General features: G+C 33.4%; 1 protein-coding gene across 2 annotated transcripts in view; it reads left to right on the top strand.

Moving 5' to 3' along the window:
- Nucleotides 1-27624, top strand: part of ntng2a (netrin g2a) — a 96811-nt gene that overhangs the window by 14727 nt on the left and 54460 nt on the right. For both annotated transcript variants that reach the window (XM_073819238.1, XM_073819237.1), the window contains exon 3: nt 9393-10036. In XM_073819238.1, the coding sequence (XP_073675339.1) occupies nt 9393-10036 (644 nt within the window). The remainder of the gene's footprint in view (nt 1-9392; nt 10037-27624) is intronic.

Genomic DNA, 27624 nt, shown 5'->3' with positions numbered 1-27624 from the left:
AACTGCTCTTGCCTGTAAAGGACTCACATAGCCCGCGCTCTGACTGTAACTCCACAGCTGGGTTGTTTCATCAGAGACAGGCCCAACCCAGCGGTTGGGTAGAAAAAAATAGCCCAGCATTAAAAATGTCCCAACAGTTCAGTTACAGATAAAACACCTGGGTAAAAATGTTTATAATAATCCAATAAAATTACTCAAAATGCTGAACTCAGCATTTGGTTTAAACGTACAATTAGCATCTTCGTACACGCTCAAGTCACACTTATAGACTGTAATGCATTTCTCAAAGCTGCTTGTCTGTGAATGAATTGCCTTCTGCAAGCAGCTCGCTTTCACTTGCAATGCGTCCCGCAGAAGACAGATGACAGAAGTGCCGTTCTGTGCATGTAGTTTTGATGGTAAATCCACAGGGACAAATACTTCAAACACAGTCAAACTGGCATATGCCATTTTTTTATGTTGTGGATAAAAACATCAGATATTTTAATGATACACTGAATTCTAATGTAGGAAAGTCTTTGGTTTTCATTTCGTAAATCTGGTCATCTGACAATTTAGAATTTTTCTTTTTTTTTTTTCAGAATTGCAAGTTTTATATCTCACAACTGCATGTTCAACTCTCAACAATGTGAGTAAGGGTGTGATTGCTCTGTTAGTGCGGTTCATTTGAATAAGTGTGAATGCTGCCATCTGAACTCTGGTGCGCACCAAACAAGTGGACAGAGACCGCTAAAAAGATGAGTCTCGTTCCGCTTACAAATGAACTCTGGTACGGTTTGAATGAAATATGAATGCAACACACACCAAATACTTCTAAACAAACCAAAAAACAAAAGTAATGACAAGATGCAATGCTATGTGTCATTATTTCACGAAGGGAACAAGCGGTGTATCCAAAATAAAATGAGCAGAGGGCAAACGTGAAGCAACGAGAAGGTGAAGTCTTCGTGAATTCGCAGGTGGTGAAAATAAAATCATATACACGCAACAATGAGTGCACAAATGTATCATTTTTCTTTTTGGTCCAGACCAAATGAACCAAACTACAAGTGTGAACACACCCTTGATCACTGGCATTTGTGACTGAATCTTCACTCTGAGCGAATAAATGATGTTTAATATTAGCCATTGGCTAATAAATTCTTAGATTTTACTCTCCAGTGTGTGAGCTGGAGACTAAGTATAAGTTTAGCTGAGATATATTTTCACTCACCAAACACTCTGACTGAGCACTTCAGAGTATTTTTTTACACACCTGCTTATTTGGAAAAGCAATCTCATTGACTGGTTCACCTATTATCATCCTTGTTTTGATTCTAGCAAATCATTTCAAGCGAACACAGACAATGTGATTAACATTTATGAACCCAGCAGCTCATTAATCCTGAGATTAATCCTAATTCAGACTTTTTTCTCAGAATTCAAATTATATGTGACTTTGGACCACAAAACCAGTCAAAAGAGTCAATTTTTTAAAATTAAGATTTATACCTGAAAGTTTAATAAATAAGCTTTTCATTGATGTATGGTTTTATAAGATAGGACAATATTTGAAAATCGGGAATTTCAGGGTGCAAAAAAAAAAATCAAATACTGAGAAAATTGCCTTTAAAGTTGTCCAAATTAAGTTCTTAGCAATGCACATTAAGTAACAAAAAAATACGTTTTGATATATTTGCGGTAGGAAATTTACAAAATATCTTCATGGAACATGATCTTTACTTATTCTATCATATTCTAATGATTTTTGGCATAAAAGAAAAATCTATAATTTTGACATTATCCTATGTATTTTTGGCTATTGCTACAAATATACCCATTCTACTTAAGACTGGTTTTGTGGTCCAGGTTCACATATACTTACAATTGTAAGTTTTTATCTCACAATTTAGATTTTTTTTTAGAATATATATTTAGAGTATATATTTTTTATTGCAAGTTAGATACAATTACAAATTTAAATCTTAAAATCGCGACTTATTTCCTCAGAATTGCAAGTTATAAACTCACGGTTGTGGGTTTACATCTCCTAATTCAGACTTTTCCCCCAGAATTATAAGTTATAATTTGACTAAATCAGAAATGTGAGGAAAAAAGTCAGAATTGAGATGATTAGCAAAATCACAACTACTGTTTTTAGGCTTTCCATTGATGTATGGTTTGTTAGGATTGAACGATATTTGGCCAAGATACAACTATGTGAAAATCTGGGATCTGAGGATGCAGAAAAATCTAAATACTACAAAAAAAATCGCCTTTAAAGTTGTCCAAATTAAGTTCTAAGCAATGTATATTAGTAAATCTGAAATTAAGCTTTGAATTATGAGTCAGAATTGAGATGATTAACAAAATAACAATTACTGTTTTTTAACCTTTCCATTGATGTATGGTTTGTTAGGATAGGACAATATTTGGCAGAGATACAACTACTATTTTAAAAAATCTAAATATTGACAAAATCGCCTTTAAAGTTGTCCAAATTAAGTTCTTAGCAATGGATATTAGTAAATCTAAAATTAAACTTTGATACATAATTATGTGTTATAATTTGAAAAAATCAGAAATGTGAGAAAAAATACAGAATTTAGATGATTGCTCAAAATGGCGAGAAAAATGTCAGAATTGTAAGATAAAAAGTAAATTTTTTCTTTTCTTTTTTTTTTAGCTTTCCATTGATGTATGTTTTGTTAGGATAGGACAATATTTGGCAGAGATGCAACTATTATTTTAAAAAATCAAAATATTGACAAAATCACCTTTAAAGTTGTCCAAATTAAGTTCTTAGCAATGGATATTAGTAAATCTAAAATTAAACTTTGATACATAATTATGTGTTATAAAAATACAGAATTTAGATGACTGCTCAAAATGGCGAGAAAAATGTCAGAATTGTAAGATAAAAAATTATTTTTTTCTTTTTTTTTTTTTAGCTTTCCATTGATGTATGGTTTGTTAGGATAGGACAATATTTGGCAGAGATGCAACTATTATTTTAAAAAATCAAAATATTGACAAAATCGCCTTTAATGTTGTCCAAATTAAGTTCTTAGCAATGGATATTAGTAAATCTAAAATTAAACTTTGATACATAATTATGTGTTATAATTTGACAAAATCAGAAATGTGAGAAAAAATACAGAATTTAGATGATTGCTCAAAATGGCGAGAAAAATGTCAGAATTGTAAGATAAAAAGTAAATTTTTTCTTTTTTTTTTAGCTTTCCATTGATGTATGGTTTGTTAGGATCGCATATTTGGCCAAGATACAACTATGCGAAAATCTGAAATCTGAGGAAATATTGAGAAAATCGCTTTTAAAGTTGTCCAAATGAAGTTCTTAGCAATGCATATTACTAAATCAAAAATTTAAAAAAGCATGGAGTTGGGGGAAAGAGGAACAGCCTGTCCAGACCCAAATGTGTAGTAGAAGAAAAAAAACATTATCTGCCAAAAATCTTCCTTAATTTCCCTCCCTTTATTATTTAGTGTATAACCATTATTGGTCAATCATTACACCACTCCTCTTTTACAATGTATAAAAATTGATGTTTAGACAATAAACTTGGAAGAAGTTTGTGGAGAGAGACACATCTCCAAGTTCATGACTCTTTCCATGGGCGCTCGCATGCCTGAGTAAAAGGGGGACTGAGAATATTCTGGCGGCGTCGAAAGATAAAGAGTTAGAATTTCTAACATAGAAAATCAAACTCTCACTCAGTGATCAAACCAAGCATGAAAACAGTCTGAAAACACATCTGAAATGCGTTTGAAAGGCACTCCAAATCCATTAAACTTCAGAAACATTACTAAGTTGACTAAATAGGCTAAAAATGGTTTGATAATATATTTGCATATTAAAGCCCTGTTCTGGCACTCTCTGGGACAGTTGAAACTCTTGTGCAAGTCACTTTCTGGCTGGTATAATTAGGCGACTGTATCCCTCTGAAGCTGTTCGGCACCAGCTGTTATATGACTGGATGTCCAGAGGGAGCTGCCTTCATTGTAATTAACTCACGCCGCAGAAAAAAAGAGGGCCACCTCTCCAGGTACAAGACTAGTGGTCGGTCCTGTCTCTATGAGCTCTTCACAGCTTGTTAACCGCGGTCAGAACATTTCATACTACCACTGTGACTGCTCTTTTGAAACAGTGTAATATTTTCTATTCCAGTCCCATTTTTGTTAACAAAATCTCCTGATTCATCTTGTTTATTTTAAGAACGCACATCCGTCTTTCTTTCTCGGTCAGCCCCTATAAACAGATCCTCTGTGCAATGTGGATTCTCCTCGGCAGTGTTGAAGCTTACTGTATATTAAATGTGCAATACAGTCAAACTGGTACAGACAGGTCAGGAATTCCCATTGAAAGGTGTGTGATGATAATGAGAAGGTCATATTCAGCTAAAGTCAAAAGGATAATGTTTAAGATTCTGTGACAATTTTGAGCAACATCAGGCTACATAGTTTGCTGTTGTACCTCAGCTGACATGGGATGGGGAACTCAGATTATCCACTGGGAAAAATCCAAGTCGTGACACAGGGATCGCAAGGTCCTGGAAAAACTTCACTGCTGTTCCACGAAGCTGTTTTTTTTGCCTTGTAGTCTGTCCTCAAAAAACACAGCACATTAGTCATTGCTTGTTAGTTTTGAGAAGATATTTTAAATTCAAAAGTATTTGAGTCAAATATTTAAACATGTAAATTAAATATTAAATAAATAATTAAATTAAATATTATTTACTTGATTAATTAAAAATGAAATGTTAGTTCATAGCAACCGACTTACAATTATGTAAACAGTAATATTTTAAAATCAAAAGAAACTCAGCCATCACAAATAAGTTAGTAAAATTAAATATTAAATATTAGTAAAATTCATAGAAATTTATTTACATATATTTTAATATCAAAAGCAATTAATATGAGTTTATTTAAATTAAATATAATTAATATATTACATACAGCATTATTATATCATATATTTATAATAAATATATTAAATATTTCTCAAACGGTTTGATATCATTTATATATATATATATATATATATATATATATATATATATATATATATATATATATATATATATAAAATTAACAAATTAGCAAAATTTACAACAATCTGTTTACCAAATTATTTTAAAATATTAAGTATTTTGATATCAACAGTAATTTAGGTATCACAAACAGCTTTGATATCAGTTATTTAAATATTTCAATTAAATATTTATAATAAATATATTATGCATAGTATTATATAATATATTTATAAATATATTAAATATTTATCAAACACTTTGATTTCAGAAGTTATTTAAATAATAATGATTTAATCATTAATTAAATTTAATAATTAATATATAAATATTAGTACATTGCATAGTAATTCATTTACACATATATTTATTAATATATATATATATATATATATATATATATATATATATATATATATATATATATATATATATATATTTATTTATTTATTTATTTATTTATAGACAACATTCTATTTTAATATCAAAAATAATAAATTTTAATTAAATTTTTAATTAAGCCATTAAAAATACATTTGATATCAGAGGTTATTTAAATCATATTTAACTAAATAAATAATAATAAAATATAAGTAAATATTAATAGAAATCCATTTACATATGATATTTATAGTTATATTTTAATGTCAAAAGTAATTTAGACATTACAAACAGCTTTGATATCAGAATTTATTTAAATGAATATTATTTAATTTAAATAATAATTAAATATTAGTACAATTCATAGAAAACCATTTACATATTTACATATATACATTTATATATATACATATATACATATATATATATATATATATATATATTTATGAATAGTAATATTTTAATTTCTAAAGTAATTCAAATATCACTAACAGCTTTGAAATCAGAATTAAAATATTAAAAAAGATATATATATATATATATATATATATATATATATATATAGTTATGTAATATGTATTTATAATAAATGTTTTAAATATTTATTCAACACTTTGATATCCTAAGTTATATAAATAATTATTGTTTAATTTATTAATAATTTATTATTATTTTTTAAAGTAATTAAAATAAATAAATAAATATTATTTAACAGAATAATTATTAAATAAATTAGTAAAATTCACAATCCGTTTACTAAAATATTTTAAAATATAAGAATTAATATTTTAACATCAAAAGTAATTCAGTTACTCAGTTACAGTCACAAATAGTTTTGATATGAAAAGTTATTGAAATAATTATTATTTAACAGAATAACCTATAATATTTAAATCAAATATTACAATTAATTAAATATTAAAATTTAATTTTAAATTCACAGCCATCTATTTACATATATATACATATACATATACTATCTCAAAAGTCAATTAAATTAAATTAATTATTAATTTGCAAATGTGTAAATGCCATAGCAAACAAATATATGACATAAAATGCAACAGAAACATAGAAATGGGGTATGTGAACTGAACATACATTGAATCCCTCCACAAAATCTAGAAAAGTAGTTTTTAACTTGGACTCCTGAATCCATTCATATGTATTCAAAATGTGCTTTTTTCTCAATAAATTGTGTAATTGTTCTGATCTGATCACAATTAGTCATTGTCTCAAGTTCTGCAGTGACATTAGCCAACACATCCACACATGTCTACCGGAGGAGGCCAAAGCATCGTATTGTCTGTTTACCGACACGGGTTCCTGCTGCTAAGCAGTGGGCGAACATTTCTCTTTAGACGTGACGCCATTCCTGCGAGAATAGCTGGAGGTTTAGTGTAAGAACCACCTGCCGCAGCAGTTGGACTGGATTTGTACGATACGGAGAAAGGCGGCAGGATTGAGTCAGAGGGCTGAGTTAGGCTAAGGTGCTCCCTGGTTACGGATCAAAGTGCTAAGGTACTCCAGATGGTTGGGACAGGTAGCACAAATTATTTCTTAATGGAAGCTAATGGTCCATGAAGACACTTGGCCCGACAAACGTTGAAGTGTGCCGGCTATAAAACAATAACTCTCCCTGGACATCGATCTGTCAGTTTTTTGAGGCTGCAGTGTGTGCAGAGATTTTTAACTCCACAAATTTGTTGTGTGAGGGCTCTTGCTTACTTACAAGGGAATTATAGGTTCAAGGGTGACCAGATGGCAATCTGTAGGCTAATCCGTACACCTGGTGTGTCACTAGGGCAAAGGTTCAAACCCTGAAATCACAGGAGCGACGGGAACTTTGGAATGGGGTTATCGAAACAGAACGATATGAAACATGCACAAAAAAACTTAATGTTTTGCTTTTTTTTTTGTAATAAATGAGATATACTTTTTGATGCTTATTTGTATATATTAATACATAAATATATTACAATATTTTTAATATATTTTTTTCTAATTTATGTACAATACAATTCGGCCAATGAGATTTTTTTTTAAAGGTTTTTGAAAGATGTCTCTTATATTCACCCAGAATGCATTTATTTGATCAAAACATTTTGTATGAATAGCTATATCTAAAATTAGATATGATTTTAATATGTTTATTTTTTATATATTGCATTTAAAAATTAATATTAAAATTTTATTTTTTAAAATATATTTTCTTTGTTTATATATGCTGCTGTTTGGTCAATAAGATTTTTTTATGTTTTTGAAATAAGCCTGTTATGCTCACCAAAGATGCACTCATTTTATCAAAAATAATACAATTTAAAATATCTATTTTTTATTATCTTTTAAACTATAATTTATTCCTGTGATGGCAAAGTTGATGCCACATGATCCATAAGAAAACATTATAATATGCTGAATTTAAACATTTTTTTTAGTATCATCAATGTTAAAAAAACAGTTGTGCTGCTATATATATACATATATACGATATTTATAAATAGTAATATTTTAATATTAAAAGTAATTCAGACAAAAGTTATTTAAATATTTAAATTAAATATTTATTAAACACTTTTGAAATTTAATTTAATTAATAGTTTAATATTAATAAATTGCCTAGCAATCCATTAACATATATATTTATTAATACAAATATTTAAATTTTAAAAGAAGCTTTAATAATAGAAGGTATTAAAATAAATAAATATTATGTAATTAAATAATTAATAATTAAATTAGGAAAACTCACAACAATCTGTTTACTAAATTATTTTTAAATATATTAATAAATTAATAATCAGCTTTGATATCAAGTTATTTAAATATTTAAATTAACTATTTATTATAAATATTATATACATTTATAATATTAAATATTTATCAAAAACTTTGTTGTAAGAATTTATTTAAATTATTATTATTTAATTAATAAAATGTATGGTTAATATTACTACATTGCATAATCCATTAACATTCAGTATATAATTATTAATACAAATATTTTAATGGAAAAAGTAATTCAGCCATTACAAACAACTTTAATAACATAAGTTATTATAATAAAAAAATATTATGTAAGCGAATAATTAATAATTAAATTAGTAAAACTGAAAATTATTTTAAAATATATTAAGAAATATTTTAATGCTAAAAATAATTAAAAAGTAATTCACCCATCACAAAGACTTTTGATATCAGAAGTCATTAAAATAAATAATTATTATTTAACTGAATAATATGCCGATTTGAAACATTTTTTTCATTAATATTGAAAATAGTGCTGCTATATGCTAAAACAGCATTTTATTTAAATAGAAATGGTTTATAACACTATAAACATCTTTACTGTCACTTTTGATTTATTTAATGCATACTTGTCAAATAAAAATATTAATTTCTTTAAAAAAAAAAGACGTCTTACTGACATCAAACTTTTGTACAGCAGTGTTATGCTATAAAATCAAGCAACAAACCTTACATATTTCAATTAATATATGTGACTCTGGATCACAAAACCAGTCTTAAGTTCCATGGGTATATTTGTAGCAATAGCCAAAAATATGGCTAAAATATGGGTCAAAAATCATTAGGATGTTAAGTAAAGATCATGTTCCATGAAGATATTTTGTACATTTCCTACCATAAATATATAAAAACTTAATTTTTGATTAGTAATATGCATTGCTAAGAACTTCATTTGGAAAACTTTAAAGGGAATTTTCTCAGTATTTGGATTTTTTGCACCTTCAGATTCCAGATTTTCAAATAGTTGTATCCTGACCCTATCACAAACCATACATCAATGGAAAGCTTATTTATTCAGCATTCAGACGATATATTAGTTTCAATTTAGACCATTATGACTGGTTTTGTGGTCCAGGGTCACATATGTTTCTTTTTTTTATTATTATGTAGGTATGCATTTTAATTTTGTATAACTCTTTATGTAACCTTTTGTCTTTCTTTTTTCTGTAGGAAAACCCATACCTGTGTAGTGACGAATGCGATGCCTCCACCAAAGAACTCGCCCATCCTCCAGAGCTGATGCAAGATCGCGAGCGAAACGGACTCATCACGTACTGGCAGACTGTAACATGGAGTCGTTACCCCGAGCCTCTTCTGGTCAACATATCCTTATCCTGGAACAAAAGCCTGGAGTTAACAGATGACATCCAGATAACCTTTGAGTACGGGCGGCCCACAATAATGGTGCTAGACAAGTCCCTGAATTACGGACGAACCTGGCAGCCTTACCAGTACTACGCCGATGACTGCATGGACGCCTTCGGGATGTTGCCAAAGAGGGTGCAGGATCTGTCGGCCACGAACGTGACTAGAGTCATATGTACCGAGCAATACTCTCGCTGGGTAGGGTCCAAGAATGAGAAGAACGTGCGGTTCGAGGTCCGGGATCGCTTCGCCATATTTGCTGGGACAAAATTACAAAATATGGACAACTTGTACACACGCATGGAGAGTATGAAAGGCCTGCGAGACTTTTTCACCTTCACAAACCTGCGGCTTCGGCTGCAGAGACCGGCGCTCGGAGGAACATATGTACAAAGAGACAACCTGCTCAAGTACTTCTACGCCATCTCCAATATCGACATACCAGCAAGGTAATGATGCACAACACTGTGTTTGTGTTACTCATGGATAGCTTTTGCTTGTTTTATTTTTTAAAGGGTTAGTTCACACAAAAATGAAAATTCTGTCATTAACTACTCACCCTCGTGTTGTTCCAAACCCGTAGTTTATCGTCAGAACACACCTACCATGGGCAAGGCGCAGAAACATAGTAAGGACATTGATACAATGGTCCATGTGACATTAGTGGTTCAACCGTAATTTTATGACGCTACAAGAATACTTTTGTGCGCAAAAAATTAAAAAAAAATAAAAATTAATATAGCTGCAAGCAAAGATTACTCGTGTTCAAGCGCTTTAAGGCATTTAAGCAAATATGGAAAAAGACATATTGTTTAGCGAGCCTGTAACCACCTAAATTAATGACTGGCAAATACAATTAGTAGTTTGCCATAGAAATTTGATGTTTTTTTTTACGTTCATGACTGTTATAGCACAAGCTGTGGTCCGATCCCCTTAAAACTTTGCATGCTTGTTTAGAATCACCTGTCGCATGTGCTCAGCAGGTTTCGTGAAGTTTTAAGTTTTCCTTTAGGCTTTATAGGATTTTGAGTAAATTTGGACAGGCCCCTTTTCTAAACAACACTTTTATAGCTTCCCAAAGGGTAAATTTCAATTTTTTTTTGATAATTATTGGCCTAGAGAGTTCAGAGAATTGTACTGTTGTGTTTTGTCCCAGAAAAACCTAGGACTAGTTCGCAAAGGTAGGTTTTTTACATCTTCTCAATCATTTAACAAACAGTTTGATTGGCAGCAGTAGTTCTAGAGGCAAAGTTAAATGAGGAGTTCTATAGTATGATGTGAATGCTGTGCGTATGTGCGAAAAACTGAGCAACGTACAATCATTTACGACCCTGAAAATGCCATATTACCACCCAGTAGTATGTGCGAAAAACTGAGCAACGTACAATCATTTACGACCCTGAAAATGCCATATTACCACCCAGTAGTCGATTTCTTTCAAATTTCTCTCAGATCTTTGTGGCCGTGAGTCGAGTTTCATTCTGATCAACCTCCATTAACCTTGTCTAACAGATTCTCAAATTAGTCGCCCAATGGTGGCCATGTTTTTGGAGATATGCAAATGTCCTTGCAAACATTTCTGGCACTTCAGACCAAGACAATTGTCATGCTGATAGGACAAATGGTTGTGCAGTTATGGCCATTTTTATGGTGCCACCAAGTGAGCCGCTGTGAGCCAAGGATTCCAACGGCATAAGACACTTGAGCCTGCGACTGACGATTTAGGAGTTACGAGTGATTTCATACTTTTGATTACTGTAGGGCCCCCTTCCTGCCGATTGAGCGAGCCTTGGTCACATTGTAGGCAGTGTGAGTGCTACCATCCCTCCAAGTTTCAAGTCTCTGCGACTTCTGGTTTGTTCTGCACGATCAGTTTTACGTGGAGATTGCTGATCCATTACCATTCTAACAATTACAATAGGGTTTCAGCACTAAAAAACCTAAACCTTCTTCCGACATTATGGAGAGTTGATGTCCTTACTACCTTTCTGTGCTTTGACTGTGGTAGGACCTTTGCTTCTATGGAGGGTCAAAAAGCTCTTCGATTTCATTTAAAATGTCTCAATTTGTGTTGATGAAGAACGAATGTCTTATGGGTTTGGAACGACATGAGGGTGAGTAATTAATGACAGAATTTTCATTTTTGGGTGAACTATCCCTTCACTCACTTCAAAAATAAAAGTTCCAATTGGGGTTTTTCACTGGTGCTATGGAAGAACCATATTTGGTTCTCAAAAGAACCTTTCATTGAACAGTTCCTAAAATAACAGTTTTTTTATTAGAGTGAAGAACATTCTAAAAATCTAAACATTCAAAAAAAAAAGTCTAAACGTTCTAAAAGAGAAAGAGTAGAGATATTACAGGAAATTATGGGAGAGGAGAGGGAGAATGGTATCAGAAAACAGGAGCAAATCATTATATTTCAGGAATTTGATATAAGGAAAGACATCCTTGTGTCCAGCACACATTCGCTAACCTGTAGACCAGGCCTCTAAACTGAAATCACTGGAAGTACAGAACGAACCAATCTTCCAGGATGGTCGTTTCACATAACCTTATAAAATATGAATGCATCAAACCTTCATCTTGGTAGGACTGATGAATTTAGGTCTCACGAAGATACTTTGGAGTTGCAAGGCCTTGAAGATCTTCCACGCTGACTTGGCAGTGCTTTAGGTTTCAGCTATCATTTTTTTAACTGTTCTGATCAATTTTGCATGCATGCGTACATATCTTAAAGGGATAGTTCACCCAAAAATTAAAATTCTGTCAATAATTTAATTAATTACTCACCCTTATGTCGCTCCAAACCCGTAAAACCTTTGTTCATCTTCGGAACACAAATTAAGATATTTTTGATGAAATCCGAGAGCTTTCTGACCCTGGATAGACAGCAAAGTATACGTTCAGGGTCCAAAAATGTCATAAGGACATTGTTAAAATCTGTGGTTCAAATGTAATGTTATGAAGCTATGAGAATACTATTTGTGCACAAAGAATACAATAATAATGACTCTCAGATCACCAATGCAAGAGGCTTTTGTTATGTGGCTGCGTTACACTTTCTGCACTGTGGACAATCAGAACACGTTTGTTTACAGGAGCAAATGAAGAAAAGTTTCCTTACTATACTAAAGGAAAACCAGTCTCCTCTTGGCTTATATCGAAATCCTCTGACATTCTTCTTTACAAATACTCGTTTTGTACTTCTAATTTGTGACCGTTGTTTTGTTTTGATCTCTGCACTTGCACGTCCGCGTTCAGCACTTTAGATCCGCCCAGAGCTGCTTTCATGTGAGCACAAGCTAGATTAAAGTGATTATTAAGTTTTGAATATGGATATTTTGGTAACACTTTTGGTAACACTTATTCACTATTAACTACGACTTTTCCCTTAATAAATTCCTAATTTGCTGCTTATTAATAGTTAGTAAGGTAGTTGTTAGGTTTAGGTATTGGGTAGGATTAGGAATGTAGAATAAGGCATTAATATGTGCTTAATTAGTACTAATAAATGGCTAATATTCTAGTAATATGCATGCTAATAAGTCGTAGTTAATAGTGAATAAGTGTTACCTATTCTAAAGTGTTACCGATATTTTCCTTACAAAAACACATTGATTCGCTACGGGAGGCCTTTATTCACCGTTCGGAGCCGGGTGAGGCACTTTTTAGTATGGATGGATGTGCTTTATTGGACTTCTTTTGACCTGTTGAGGAAAAACACTCACCTATTACCATGATAAAGCTTGAAAGAGCCAGGACATTTTTTTATATAACTCCGAAGGAATTTGTCTGAAAGAAGGAAGCTACACCTTGGATGGTTTGAGGGTGAGTAAATAATGGACTAATTAAATTTTTGGGGTAAACTAACCCTTTAATTCTTGATTAGTAATATGCATTGCTAAGAACTTCATTTGGACAACTTTAAATATTTTTTGCACCCTTAGATTGTAGATTTTCAAATAGTTGTATCTCAGTTGAATATTGTCCTATCCTAACAAACCATACATCAATGGAAAGCTTATTTATTCAATTTTCATATATCTCAATTTGAAAAATGTACCCTTATGACTGGTTTTGTGGTCCTGGGTCACAACTGTAATGGTTCAAATGGCTCATTCATCTTTATAAATGTCCATAGAGCACCGTCTTGGCACATTTCAAACTAGTTGTTCTATACGTTAGAGCTGGGTTTCAAACCCTGGCCCTCAAGGTCCACTTTCCTGCAGAGTTTAGCTTCAACCCTAATCAAACACAGCTGAACAAGCTAATCAAGGTCTTCAGGATCACTAGAAAGTTACAGGCAGGTGAGTTTGATCAAGGTTGGAGCTAAACTCTGCAGGAAAGTGGACCTCGAGGGCCAGAGTTGAAAACCCCTGCGTTAGAGTGATCAGTTGGCACACACAGCTATGATAAAAACGTCCAGCAGTGAAGGGGGATCAATGCACGGCCCAAACCTCCGGTAATGCAAACCCTCAATCAATACTTATTCTGGTATGTCAGAGAGGAAATTGTTTTAACGGCGACAGGGAATGGGATGGGTTAAGTAGACAAATGGACAAGCAGAAAGCGGCCTATCAAGAGTGCTGACTGATGTTCCAGTGTCTCACAATGAGAGCGTGAGAGCGGCGCTGGAGTGGAAATGTTAAGCTAATACCCAGCGGAAAATCAGGATATTTTATTCATTCCACAATATTGGGATGCGTTTCAGCATCATTTGAATACTAAAAATGGCACGGCCTCCCCGATGGCCTGCCTCTGTGAGTACTCGTCTAAATGGAGTCTGTGGGGTCGGTGGGTGTTGGGCACGATAATCAGATCAAACTCTACGACCGGTGACGCTTCCTGCATCGCGGCCCATTTCCTCCGTCATCAAGCATGCGCTAATAATCAGTGCTAATGGCCTATAATAACATGGGCCAAGAATCCTTAATTGAGGAAGATGAAGTGTTACTTGTTTAAAGCAATTAAGGTACGCTGTTAATTTCCCTATTTATCTCTTTATTTTGTGGCTTGTTTGCCGGGAGACGTAATGTGCGCTCAGATAATGATGTTTGCCTTTTTATCCAAAGTGCCAGCAATACTACTAACTCATATTCCTGCAGAACGCATCTAAAAATAGCCTGACTGAACAATGAAAACATATTCCTTAGTTGTTTTTTCTTGCTGCTTTGATGACATTCGTGAAAAATCTTCTTGATCAGCCCTTTTCCTGCTAAAAAGTAATATTTAGGAGGCGTCGTGCTGTACAGTGTGCCATTTGTCGGTGAACATAATGAGAGACAATCATTCTGAAGATTCTTTTTTTCCTACGCTAATATGAGAAAAGATACGACTTGCTTTTTATCCTCACCTTCTCCTCCCTGCACCGCTTTGCTGCAATCTGACGTGAGATACAAGACAGTTCACAAATAGGCGTCCCAGTAGATGGACCGGATTTGGAAACGGCAGGAGAGCGGGAGGGTGGGCTCGTGTTCCATCAGACAAATATCCCAAAGACATTGCTTGAACCTTAATTAAACCTGGGAAGGGAGGAAATAAATAAATAAGCACAATTCCCAGGGTTCATGTTAATTTATGCAAAGACTGGAGTTCGCATCAAATTGGATGCATCTCCTCTTCCCGTTCCTCCTGAATCCTCACATGAAACCCTTCTGAACATTTAGATACTGCAGCCTCTGTACTGCATATCAAAGAAGCCAGGGATGGCTGCTGAATTTAGCAAAAGGGATTTTGGAGAAATATCGCTGTTTTATTAATATACAGAGAACCTGATAGGCCATTACTAAAGATCAAGGTCGAACGGAAATAAAACGGGATCAGAACTCGCATCTCAGAGATGTCCTTGGGCCTACGTTGGCAAAGAGACAGAGGCTACGGAGGGAAGGTGAGATGCAGGAAGCTCCAGAGGTGCCACGAGGACAACATCAGGATCATTCCGTCTTTATCACCCGTGTGTGGGCAGAAACTCTATCATGAAAGGGCCGCCGTGAAGAGGTGTTTTGTAGAGAATCGCGAATCACTCAGAGATTGATTCACACCCACACTCGGATTGTGTCGTTGTGCTCTTATAATAAATGTAAGTGCTTGTGATTTCAATCATTTAATCACCTGGCCTGAAAAAGAAACATCAAAACATAGTGAGATATGTGCATAGAAAAAAGTTGAAAAGAACATACCAGTCAAAAGTTTGTACACACCTACTCGTTCTGTATTAATACCAGTGCTGGGGAAGCTACTTTGACACTTCGGCTTGCCAACCTACTAACAAAAAGTAGCATTTAAGGTAGCGATATATAAATATACACCCTGTATACACGTATACATGCATGGCAAATATAAAATAATACACATTATATAGTATTTGATGATAAAAAAAAATAATACGTTTCTTGAAACTGTGCATTCATCTGAATAAATCATTTCACTAAAATGAATTGTTAAAGGGATAGTTCACCCAAAAATGAAAATTGGATGTTTATCTGCTTACCCCCAGGGCATCCAAGAAGTAGGTGACTTTGTTTCCTCAGCAGAACACAAACGAAGATTTTTAATGAAAACCGGTGCAGTCTGTCAGCCAAATAATGTGAGTGGATGGGCACCAGACCTTTAAAAGTAAACAAAAACATGCACAGACAAATCCAAATTACACCCTGCGACTCGTGACGATACATTGATGTCCTAAGACACGAAACGATCAGTTTTTGCGAGAAACTGAACAGTATTTATATCATTTTTTACCTTTGATACACAGCCACGTCCAACTGTCATGAGCACGAGTTTAGCATCAGGCACGTTACATGCCAGTCAGCTTTGGCCTCATGATCACGGACAGACGGATTCACTAGATGTGTCTGAGATCTGGGCAGGACCATTTATTTAGTCTGACCCTCATTCACCTCCTTCATCGGTCCCATTAGGAAAATGTCAGTCTGTCAGAAAGGTGTCCTCTGGAGGAAGTGAAATCTCTGGACATTAGATGGCGTCTCCTGAATCTCTATGCAATTTCTGTGCTCTTTGAGAGGCACCTGAGCCCTGAATCGAAGGTGTAAGACTGGCAGAAAGGGTGTGAGAGACATTGGCAGGCTTGTCAAAGGAGAACTTGGGCAATTTAGAGCAGGACAGTTTGGGACAGATCAGACTACATCAGTCAGGTGCTGTCAGACCCATCTGTCTTTTCTCTGAAACATTTGTTTCACCGAGGTTCTGAGGTCAAAATGCACTGTGAGATAATATAAAAAAACAGTGAACAACACTAAAATACCCTCTGACCCTGCTGGATTGCCATTTTAGTCCATACTTTTGCTAGTTAGCACTGGTTTGGCGTTGAGATCAGAACACTTACAAAACAAAGTACTATGGTGCAGGTCTTGTTAGTACCTTGGAGTACCATGTTCAAGACCAAATCCATGAAGTTCAGTATTATGACATGGTACTGTATGATGTTAGTACTATGGTACAGAAATATACAATAATATTGGAATTGATGTTATTTACATATTATTAAGTTCTTACAGAAATGTCATAGTATTACTATGGTAAATGTCCATGATTAAATGCCATGGCACATGTTTGAAATACATACACTACCAGTCAAACGTTTTTGAACAGTAAGATTTTTAACGTTTTTTTTTTTTTTTTTTAAAGAAGTCTCTTCTGCTCACCAAGCCTAAATTTATTTCATCCAAAGTGCAGCAAAAACAGTTAAATTTGGAAATATTTTTACTATTTAAAATAACTGTTTTCTATTTGAATATATTTTAAAATGTCATTTATTCCTGTGATTTCAAAGCTGATTTTTAGCTTTTAGCAAATCTTTCTGATATTCAGAGTTGCTGCTCAAATTATTATTATTATGCTGAAAACTGCTGAGTAGAAATTTTTCAAGTTTCTTTGATGAACAGAAAGTTCAAAAGAAGAGCATTTATCTGAAATAGAAATCTTTTGTAACATTATATATGTCTTTATCAACACTTCTGATCAATTTAAAGTGTCCTTGCTAAATAAAAGCATTAATTTCTATAAACCCCTCCCCCCAACTCAACAGTTTTAAATATTGAAAATAATAATAAAAAATGTTTCTTGAACAGCAAATCAGCATATTAGAATGATGTCTGAAGGATCATGTGACACTAAAGACTGGAGTAATGATGCTGAAAATTCAGCTTTACATTTTAAAATATATTAAAATAAAAAGCAGTTATTTTAAATAGTAAAAATATTTTATGATATTACTGCTTTTGCTGTATTTTGAATCAAATAAATGCAGGCTTGGTGAGCAGAATAGAATTCTTTAACAAAATGGAAAAAATCTTACAGTTCAAAAACTTTTGACTGGTAAGTGCTACTTATAAAATTGGGAGTCAATACCAAGCAATTTTGAACTATTGCTATGTTAGTGAAATTCATGTACCATGGTATTTGATAGTGTTGGGTCGAGTCCACGTAAGTCGAGTCCGAGTCGAGTCCGAGTCTTTAACCAGTCGAGTCCGAGTCAAGTCCGAGTCCAAAATGGGGCGAGTCGGACTCAAGTCCGAGTCCAAATGGGTCAAGTCCGAGTCGAGTCCGACCGAGTCCAACTAAAAACTACTGTTTGTCAGTATCTTAACCTTGTTTTAATTTGTACAACTACAATAAGGCAATGACAATTTAAATGTAACAAAAGGAAACCTCTGTTGCATATTGCCATTTTGATTTTTTTATTTCACACCATCTCATTAGTGTCCTGCTCAGCAAACTTAAAGTCATGTAACAGAAGTTATGACTGACTTGATATTATGACATATTTCAGAGTGAAACAGCTTTTAGAATGTGGGAAGGACAATGTGGGAATTATAAGGGAAGGACAGGACTGTACCTACGAGTAAAAGAATGAATCTGTGATAAAGGGAGGGGTAGGTGAAGAGATGGACAGCTAGTGACATATTTTTCTTAGATGAAAATGAGGCTGTGAGGGTTAATGACATGGAAGTCATGGAATAAAAGAATAAAATTCTGACTTTATTTTCTCAATTTCGAGATTATATCTCACAATTCTGATAAGAAAATACATTCTCCCTTTTCCTCTCAGCTAAAGTCATGAGTTTATTTTTTTCCCTCAGAACTGACAAACTTGCTATTGCTGTGTTAAATTGAGTTCTAAAGTCTTAAATACAACATATAAACGACATAAAAAAATTCTGAATTCTGAGATAAAATAGGTAAATGTAAAATGTTATAGGTTTAAATAGTATTTTTTTACTGACATAACTGTAACGTCTACTCCAAATTGGTCTATTGACAACGGGCCATTGAATTATTAGAAAATAATGCACACCCAAGTAAGTAAGTAAAACATTCTCAAGCTTACTGAAGGAAAATAAACAGTCTAATAATTAATTACAAGCAAAAGCATAAATAAATATAATAATCAAAATACAAATGAAATAGTTTTATACGTTTTTCAGATTGATCTATATAGTAAAGTATACCACAGAAATAGTGTACTACAAACATTTAATGAAGTAATAAATGTAAAAATAAAACTCTCTACAATCTTCACCGTATATAATAAATATAGATGATTCTTATTAAAATTGCTAAACTGCTTCAATCAAGAGCAGTGAGTGATTTTCTCTTTTTATTTTGTTGTTTGATTATGACGCAGTCTGTGGCAGGTTTACACTGCTGTCGCTTTAAGACCGGACGCACAGATCATATATTTTGACACATCTGTATTTCTAACTCAACACAAAACCGATAGCATTTACATGAATGCTCTCCAAGACGATGCATTTTGACATTACCTTTCGTGTAAGTGTGTAGCAATAGAGAAAGAGTTTAATTCAGCATTGTGCGCTGACTGAGAGGCAGGCTTTCAAGTACCGGCAAGACTTTAAAACACATGCCAATAATACTGAATGTCACTTTCGTAATAATGCATCGAGTCAGTAAAATTTCCATCAACTGTCCCTGGACTCGGCTGGACTCGGCAATAATTCCCGAGTCCGAAAAGCTCGAGTCCGAGTCAAGTCCGAGTCAAAATGCATCCGAGTCCGTGACAAGTCCGAGTCCGCTAAAAATTGTACTCGAGACCGGACTCGAGTCCGAGTACAAGTCCGAGTACCCCAACTCTAGTATTTGAAATGTGATTCCAAGAATACCATGGTACTACTATGGTAAATGTTCAAGAAAAGCTACTTAGGGTACTTTGAAATATACCATGGTACAGAAACAATTAGTGTATTTGGAAAATATAGGCCAAATATTTCACAAGACAATTTCAGTCATTCTACTTTTAAGTTTAATTAAATGTCTTTTCTGCTGTACATTTTTGGAAGTACTTTGGACTGTTGTAAATTGATAATACCATGGTTAATACATTTCAGTACAACATATATTTGAAAGTACCATAAGGTTATCGTGTATCATCACCTGTTAAACAGTACTACCACAGTAGATTTTTGTAAGTGTATCTATGCTGTTTACCATCAAAGCCTAGTCGGTGAGACTGGTTAACCAGTGTGGTCATACTGGTTATAAAAGCCTCATTGGGACACCAGCACACCAACATCCAATGCTGGAAACTAGAATTCAAAGCAACATGTGTTGACGACCAGCTATGGTGGTCTTTTCAGCAGGGAAATTAGCTGATTTTAACGTTACTCTGGATTTGTTTTCGGACGTCTTTTCATCATAAACCCTCAGATAATAACTTACTGAGGAATTTCCCTCTGCTTCTTCACACAAAGCAATCCCCTTATGTAAGAATTGAGGAATATCTCTGAGTGCGTACGTGACGTGATTCTATGAATGATCCTCTGCAGGCTGCTCTAACTGAGGCTCAAACGCATTGTGGTCGCTTTGGAAAAACAACCCGCTGTGAAAAACCCAGCAGCTAATGCAAAGCTCACTAGCAAAAGTGGATAAGCTGAGCAGTTTGCATGGTTAGTACAGTCTGAATAAGAGCTCTTTTCTACTGTACTCTATCGAAACATCCCTACTCTTCACGTTGGTCAAGTCAAGTCAAGTCAAGATTATTTATACAGCGCTTTTTACAATACAAGTTGTGTCAAAGCAACCTTACAGTATTAAAATAATAAAGTAATATGTCAATAATAATGCAAGAGTTCCATATTGCAACAAAGTCAAATTGGGGAGGACTCATCTGGTTCCCATGGCCTTGTGCCGGTGGCCGTTTAGGGTAGGGGTTCTTTCTTTCTTTCTTTCTTTCTCTGGGGCTCATCTAAAGTGGTGGTCAGAATCTATTAATCACATAGACAGTCACATGTCCATGTTATCAGCGTAGCTTTATTTGATATGTTACTTTGTTCAGCTGGGATCTGTCAATATTCAGACATGCTGACAGTTGCTTAGCGTCTACAATGCACTGTGCTATGAATGACCTGACAGGCCATCGTATGCTGCCATCCCTGCTGAAAATAAACCAGCATGTGTTCTGGATGCTGGTATGCGGATATATTCCCATCTAGCGGCTTAAAATCAACTTCAATTGTCATCCCCAAGTCATTTTACTTTCATAATATTATAATGCATTTCTAAGTGTGAATGAGGAACTGTTTTGTGAAACGTGGATGCTACATACCAGAATGGAGCCAGACCAAATTTTCTAAATAGCTATATTTGCTGCAATTGAAGTCAAAAGTTTACATACGCATTGCAAAATCTGAAAAATGTTGATTATTTTATCAAAATAAGAGGACATCATATAAAATGCATGTTGTTGTTTTTATTTAGTACTGACCTGAATAAGATATTTCACATAAAAGGTGTTTACATATAGTCCACAAGAGAAAATAATAGTTGAATTTATAAAAATGGCCCTGTTCAAAAGTTTACATACAGTACACTTGATTCTTAATACTGTGTTGTTACTGGAATAATCCACAGCTGTTTTTTTTTTTTTTTAGTGATAGTTGTTCATGAGTTTGTCTTGAACAGTTAAACTGTCTGTTGTTCTTCAGAAAAATCCTTCAGGTCCCACAAATTCTATGGATTTTCAGCATTTTTTTGTATTTAAACCCTTTCCAACAATGACTGTATGATTTTGAGATCCATCTTTTCACACTGAGGACAACTGAGGGACTCACATGCAACTATTACAGAATGTTCAAACACTCACTGATGCTTTAGATTCTAAAGTCTAAAGTTTAGAAGGAAGAACGATGCATTAAGAGCTGGGGGTTGGTAAATTGAACTAATTTTGTCTTCTGGGAAACATGTATCTTCTGTAGCTTCTGAAGGCCAGTACTAAATGAAAAAAGTATGATATTTAGGCAAAATAAGAAAAATGAACACATCTTTATTTTGTTCAAAAGTTTTCACCCCTGGCTCTTAATGCAGTTTTTTATTCTGACGCATCAGTTTGTGTTTGAACCTTCTGTAGTAGTTGCATACGAGTCCCCCATTTTTATAAATTCAACTATTATTTTTTCTTGTGGACTATATGTAAACGTTTTTATGTGAAATATCTTATTCAGGTCAGGGCTAAATAAAAAATAACATGCATTTTGTATGATCTCTCTTATTTTGGTAAAATAATTAACATTTGGCAAATTCTGCATGGTGTATGTAAATTTTGTACTTCAACTTTTTTGTACTTCAACTTTTTTGCCAAAAAGACCAAAAACGGCGACTAAAACTACAATAAAACAAGCTGCAAAATTGCTTGAAGGTCTCTAAGGGCAGTCATGTAAGTAGGTTTGGAGGCAACAGATCCGTGTCAACAGATCAATGAAGGCTCTTTCAAAGCTGGTCGGACACATCTGAAGAACTAAGCAAGAAGAGTTTCCTTTGGACAGGGCCTTGAGCGAGCTCCATGCTTTAGCGTGTGCTGCGTTTCAACTCAACCTATAGTGCTGCATTTTAGTGCACGCTTGGTTTAATCTCACATTCTCTTTTTTCAGCTTGTTTAGTGTGCATTTCTTACCATACCGAGGCAGTCCGTCCCACAGCAGAAAAACAAGTTTTTCAAGTTTTCTGCTAGGTTTGAGGTATAGAGAGAGTATTAATACATTTTTAAAAAGCAGTCTGTGGGTTCCTTCTCTAACGTTACATTTATTCAATTAGATTGTTTTTACATTTTCTGCTGGAGTGTTTTGGGTGGTTGCTAGAATATTCCTTTGCAGTTACTAATGTGTTGTGAGCTGTAGCTATGCGGTTACCAGGGTGAATGCTAGGGTGTTCTTCCATCATATTTTATCATCCGCCAGGCAAAAATTAAAAATCTATAGCACACCATGGTGTCTATAATAAAATGTAAAAATGTACACTGCCATTTTTATGTGTTTTTTTTTTTTTTTGGTAATTTTCAAGGTAAAAGGCTTTAACAACCAGTTAACTGGTTAATAGCAAGTTTCCTTATTAAATGTGACCCTGGACCACAAAACCAGTCGTAAGTAGCACAGGCATATTTGTAGCAATAGGCAACAATACTTTCTATGGGTTAAAATTATTAATTTTTCTTTTATGCCAAAAATCATTAGGATATTAAGTAAAGATAATGTTCTATTAAAATATTTTGTAAATTTCCTACAGCAAATATATCAAAACATAATATTTGATTAGTAACATGCATTGCTAAGAACTTCATTTGGACAACTTTAAAGGCGATTTTCTCAATATTTAGATTTTTTGCACCCTCAGATTTCAGATTATTCAAATAGTTGTATCTCGGACAAATTGTGTCCTATCCTAACAAACCATACATCAATGGAAAGCTTATTTATAATAAAATGAGCCTTATGACCGGTTAGAAACATAATGGGACATATTTTGTAATTTTACTGTAAAATTCTGTCATAGCGTATTATAAAACGTAAATTGACATTCCTAGAATTCCCTTTGTAACACTTTTCATTAAAATAACCATTTCTCCTAGTTTTTCTTATCAGTAACGCACATTAGGATTCTTACATCTTATGTTTTTAAATTAATGTGTATTGCATTATTTTAAGTGTAATGTGTGCAGAGCTGATTATCTGATTACATGTAATCTGGATTACGTAGGCAGATTTAAAAAAAATATAAGTATATTATATTTTATAATGCTTGTAATCAGATTACAGTTACTTTTTTATGGATTACCTGATTATATATTATTTACACAATCGCAGTAAATCATTCATAATTTATTGATTCTGCAAGAACTAACGTTTGTTCATGTAATGACCAAAAACATTTTTGTGAGCCAAATCACTTTGACATGACAGAAGATCACCTATTCAGTACTTGTGCAGACTTATAAATGATTACGGAGTTTAAAAATCACTTTTGTATACAGAATGTTTAATGTGGAATTAGTACTTTGTATATTTTCATATTACTTTTTAATTCTTTGTATTTTAAATTGAAGTTAACAGTATTGACATTTCAGTGTTTCTTAATGACAAAACGTCCAGCAATTATGCTGATAAAGGAAATTAATATTTCAACACACATTCATATGTTTTTAGTTCTCTGATGTTGCTTATGCATTGAGAAATAAGGGGGATACAAGTTAAAATCTAAAATTTAGCTACCATATTTTATGGTACACCTCTGGAAACATTGACATTTTTACATATTTTACAGATTTGTTTGTTTTTTACACTTTACAGTTTTATACAAGTTTAATACTTAGCATTGGGGTTTGTTCATATCTTAAAACTCTGAAATTGAGGCAAAAAAAAAATCAGCTGAAGGGAGAATATTTTTGTTTTACTGAATTAGGGTTGCTAAAATATTGTGTAACATTTCATAGGCAAATTTCAAAAGCTGACTATTTATGTCTTCACTTCCATTTAGACATCATTGGCGTATTTGACCATGATTTCCAGCACACTGCGTTGCGTGGGCGCATGTGTGATCTGCAATTTTTGCTTTTGTCTGCAGTTGCTTTCATGTGATGTAATACTTGCCCTAGTTTTAGGTGAAGATTATGCTGGCGATACGTCGGTACAGTTAGAAGCAGAAAAGAGAATGTATTATAAATGCTCGGGTCTAGGCAGAGCTGCTCTTACAGTATTCCCACAGGAGCTCCTTGAGTTTGCTTCTAAAAAGCCGAACACCATCAGCGCTGACCATCAAAGATGAGTCCTTGGCCTGAGTTACTCTTCTGCTAAGGTTACATTAGCGAAGCGGCCAGGGGCGCAAACTCAGGCTTGCTTCCTCCCTCCCTGCATGCTCACTGCTGTAACATATGCGAAGATATATTATTAAACACACACCGAGTAAGAGTGAAAGAAAAAATACTGTGGGTTATTGGCAGTGCGGAAATTCAGATGGCATGGTCTCCAAAGCCCCTGCAGTGTTTCTGTCTTTGTTAACCGCACCCACGATCCTTCAAGCATCTGAAAACACAGTTAATCTCTGAAACGCAAAGAACAGATGCACAGAAAAAAAAAAAATTATGATTACACAAAATTACCCTTAAACATAAAATTGCAAGTTACTTATAGAATTTATTTTTAAGTGCGTTATAAAAGGATAGTTCACCCAAAAATGAAAATTAGGCTACTCACTCTCAAGCGATCCTAGCTGTATATGACTTTATTCTTTCAGATTAATAGTTATATTAAAAATGTCCTAGCTCTCCCAAGCTTTATAATGGTAGTGAATGGCTGCTGATATACAGTAGTCTAATTGAAGTCCAATAAAGTGCATCCATCCATCATAAAAAGTTCTCCGTAAGGCTCCAGGGGGTTAATAAAGTCCTTCTAAAGAGAATCAATGTGTTTGCCTAAGAAAAATATTCATATTTAAAACTTCCTAAACCATAAATTATGTGAGACATTAAGTATTTTTTTTTAAAATATCAAAATTAAGTGTTTAAGCATAAAACATATAGATAGATCTATCCACTGACATATATATATATATATATATATATATATATATATATATTTTTTTTTTTTTTTTTAAGCTTAAACTTGCTTAATTTTAATACATTTTCCAAAAAAAAAAATAGACTTACTATCTTATGTCGTTTTGCTTTTTAATACATCTTCATTTTGAAACATTTAGATGTTTATATTGCAAAACAATTTAATAGAAGTTATATTAAAAATGTCCTGGCTCTTCTAAGCTTTATAATGGCAGTGAATGGCTGTTGATATACAATAGTCCAATAAAGTGCATCCATCCATCAATAATAGTACTCCACACTTCTCTGGGGGGTTAATAAAGTCCTCCTAAAGAGAATCGATGCGTTTGTGTAAGAAAAATATTCATATTTAAAACTTTATAAACCATGAATTCTAACTTCTGCTAACTGTCATACTCACGTTCACAAGAAAGTGGCATTTCAGTGAAATTATGTGAGACATTAAATCTTGTTTTCTGATCAATGTATCAAAATTAAGTGTTTAAGCATAAAACAAAACAAAAATACATAGATAGATTTCTGCCCCCACTGACATATTTATTTTCTTGTTTCAAGCTTAAACTCGCTTAATTTTAATACATTTGTTTAAAAAAAAAATAGACTTAATATCTTATGTCATTTTGCTAGTCAAACTAATACATCTTCATTTGAAATGTTTAGATGTTTATATTGCAAAACAATTTAATAGGAGTTATAAAAAAAAATGTCCTGCCTTTTCTAGGGATTATAATGGCAGTGAATGTCTGTTGATATTTAATAGTTCAATAGAAGTCCAATAAAGTGCATCCATCTGTCAAAAAAAAAGTACTCCACACATCTCTGGGGGGTTAATAAAGTCCTCCTAAAGAGAATCGATGCGTTTGTATAAGAAAAATATTCATATTTTTAACTTTATAAACCAGAAATTATAACTTTTGTTAGGATTTTTCTGCCCCCCACTGACATATTTATTTTCTTGCTTTAAGGTTAAACTCACTTAATTTTAATACATTTTTCAAAAATTGAAACTGTCAAACTAATATATCTTCATTTTGAAATGTTTAAATGTTTATATTGCAACAGAAGACAAAAATACTGAGGAGTTCAATCATTTTTGCCATGTAGTACTGTAGTTCTTTAATCAATTTTGAATCCTACAGTGATTATTACTGCGATTCCTACAGTCCCAGGTGGTGAGAAGTTTGAAATGTAATAGTGCAAAGTGCAATTTCATAGCCAAGGCAAGACTTGTGAAATGAAAATACAATATGGTGATGCATTTTGCATCAAAGCTATAGAAGAAAGCTTTGAGATAAATTTGAGATTGAAGTTTTTTTCACCCAACCTATTGACATCTTCTCGATCTGACAATCAAAAGGAACCTTCAAAGCGAGAGCAGAATCAAACCAGAGCCAGAGCCAAAGCCAAAGCCAACCAGAGGAATCAACAAACATACCTTTTCCATCCTAGTTTGTGGCCGAATACTTGTCTGTTTACATATGCATTGATCTGGCTAACCCACCCACAAGTCTGTTTTCATCTAGCTCTGCGCTCAGAAGTGGGTATTATATGACTAATGATGCACTCTCATGGCTGCGCATGATTAAATTAACCCATGCCTTTTACCCTGAGCCCAGCTATCATTTTTTATGATGGATGAAAATCGAAAAATCCCTCAGAAGCCCCCCACCCCACCCTACGACAATCAGAATATGTCTAATACAATTAGCTATTATGCAAGAACAAAACTACACTGTAGGTTTTGTTTTCTGTAATTTTCCCTATAGAAACTCTTATTTCACTGCACAAGGAAAGAAAAAACTCCAATTAGCAATGCCAGTCCATTAAAATCAGGATTAATATTCTTAATTATTAAAGGAGAAGTTCACTTCCAGAACAAAACATCTCCTCCAACTATAAAAATCACCCTACATCGCTGCAGAAGTAATTAATTAATTATTTTGAGTCTAAAATCATCCCATAGAAGTCCATTATATGGAGAACATTCCTGAAATGTTTTCCATAAAAAGAAAAGACATGAACATCTTGGATAAAGATGGGGTGAGTAAATTATTTGTAAATTTTTGTTCTGGAAGTGAACTTCTCATTTGTTTATGCATTCAAGTCAAAAAGGAAAATGAAAAGACATACTTGTGTTTGCCAATGAAATGTAAAAAAAAAAAAAAAAAAGAT

This window comes from Garra rufa, chromosome 15, assembly GCF_049309525.1.
Source record: "Garra rufa chromosome 15, GarRuf1.0, whole genome shotgun sequence".
In the NCBI taxonomy this organism is placed as follows: domain Eukaryota; kingdom Metazoa; phylum Chordata; class Actinopteri; order Cypriniformes; family Cyprinidae; genus Garra; species Garra rufa.
The sequence above is the reverse complement of the archived record's forward strand: the minus strand, read 5'-3'. Positions and strand labels throughout refer to the sequence as shown.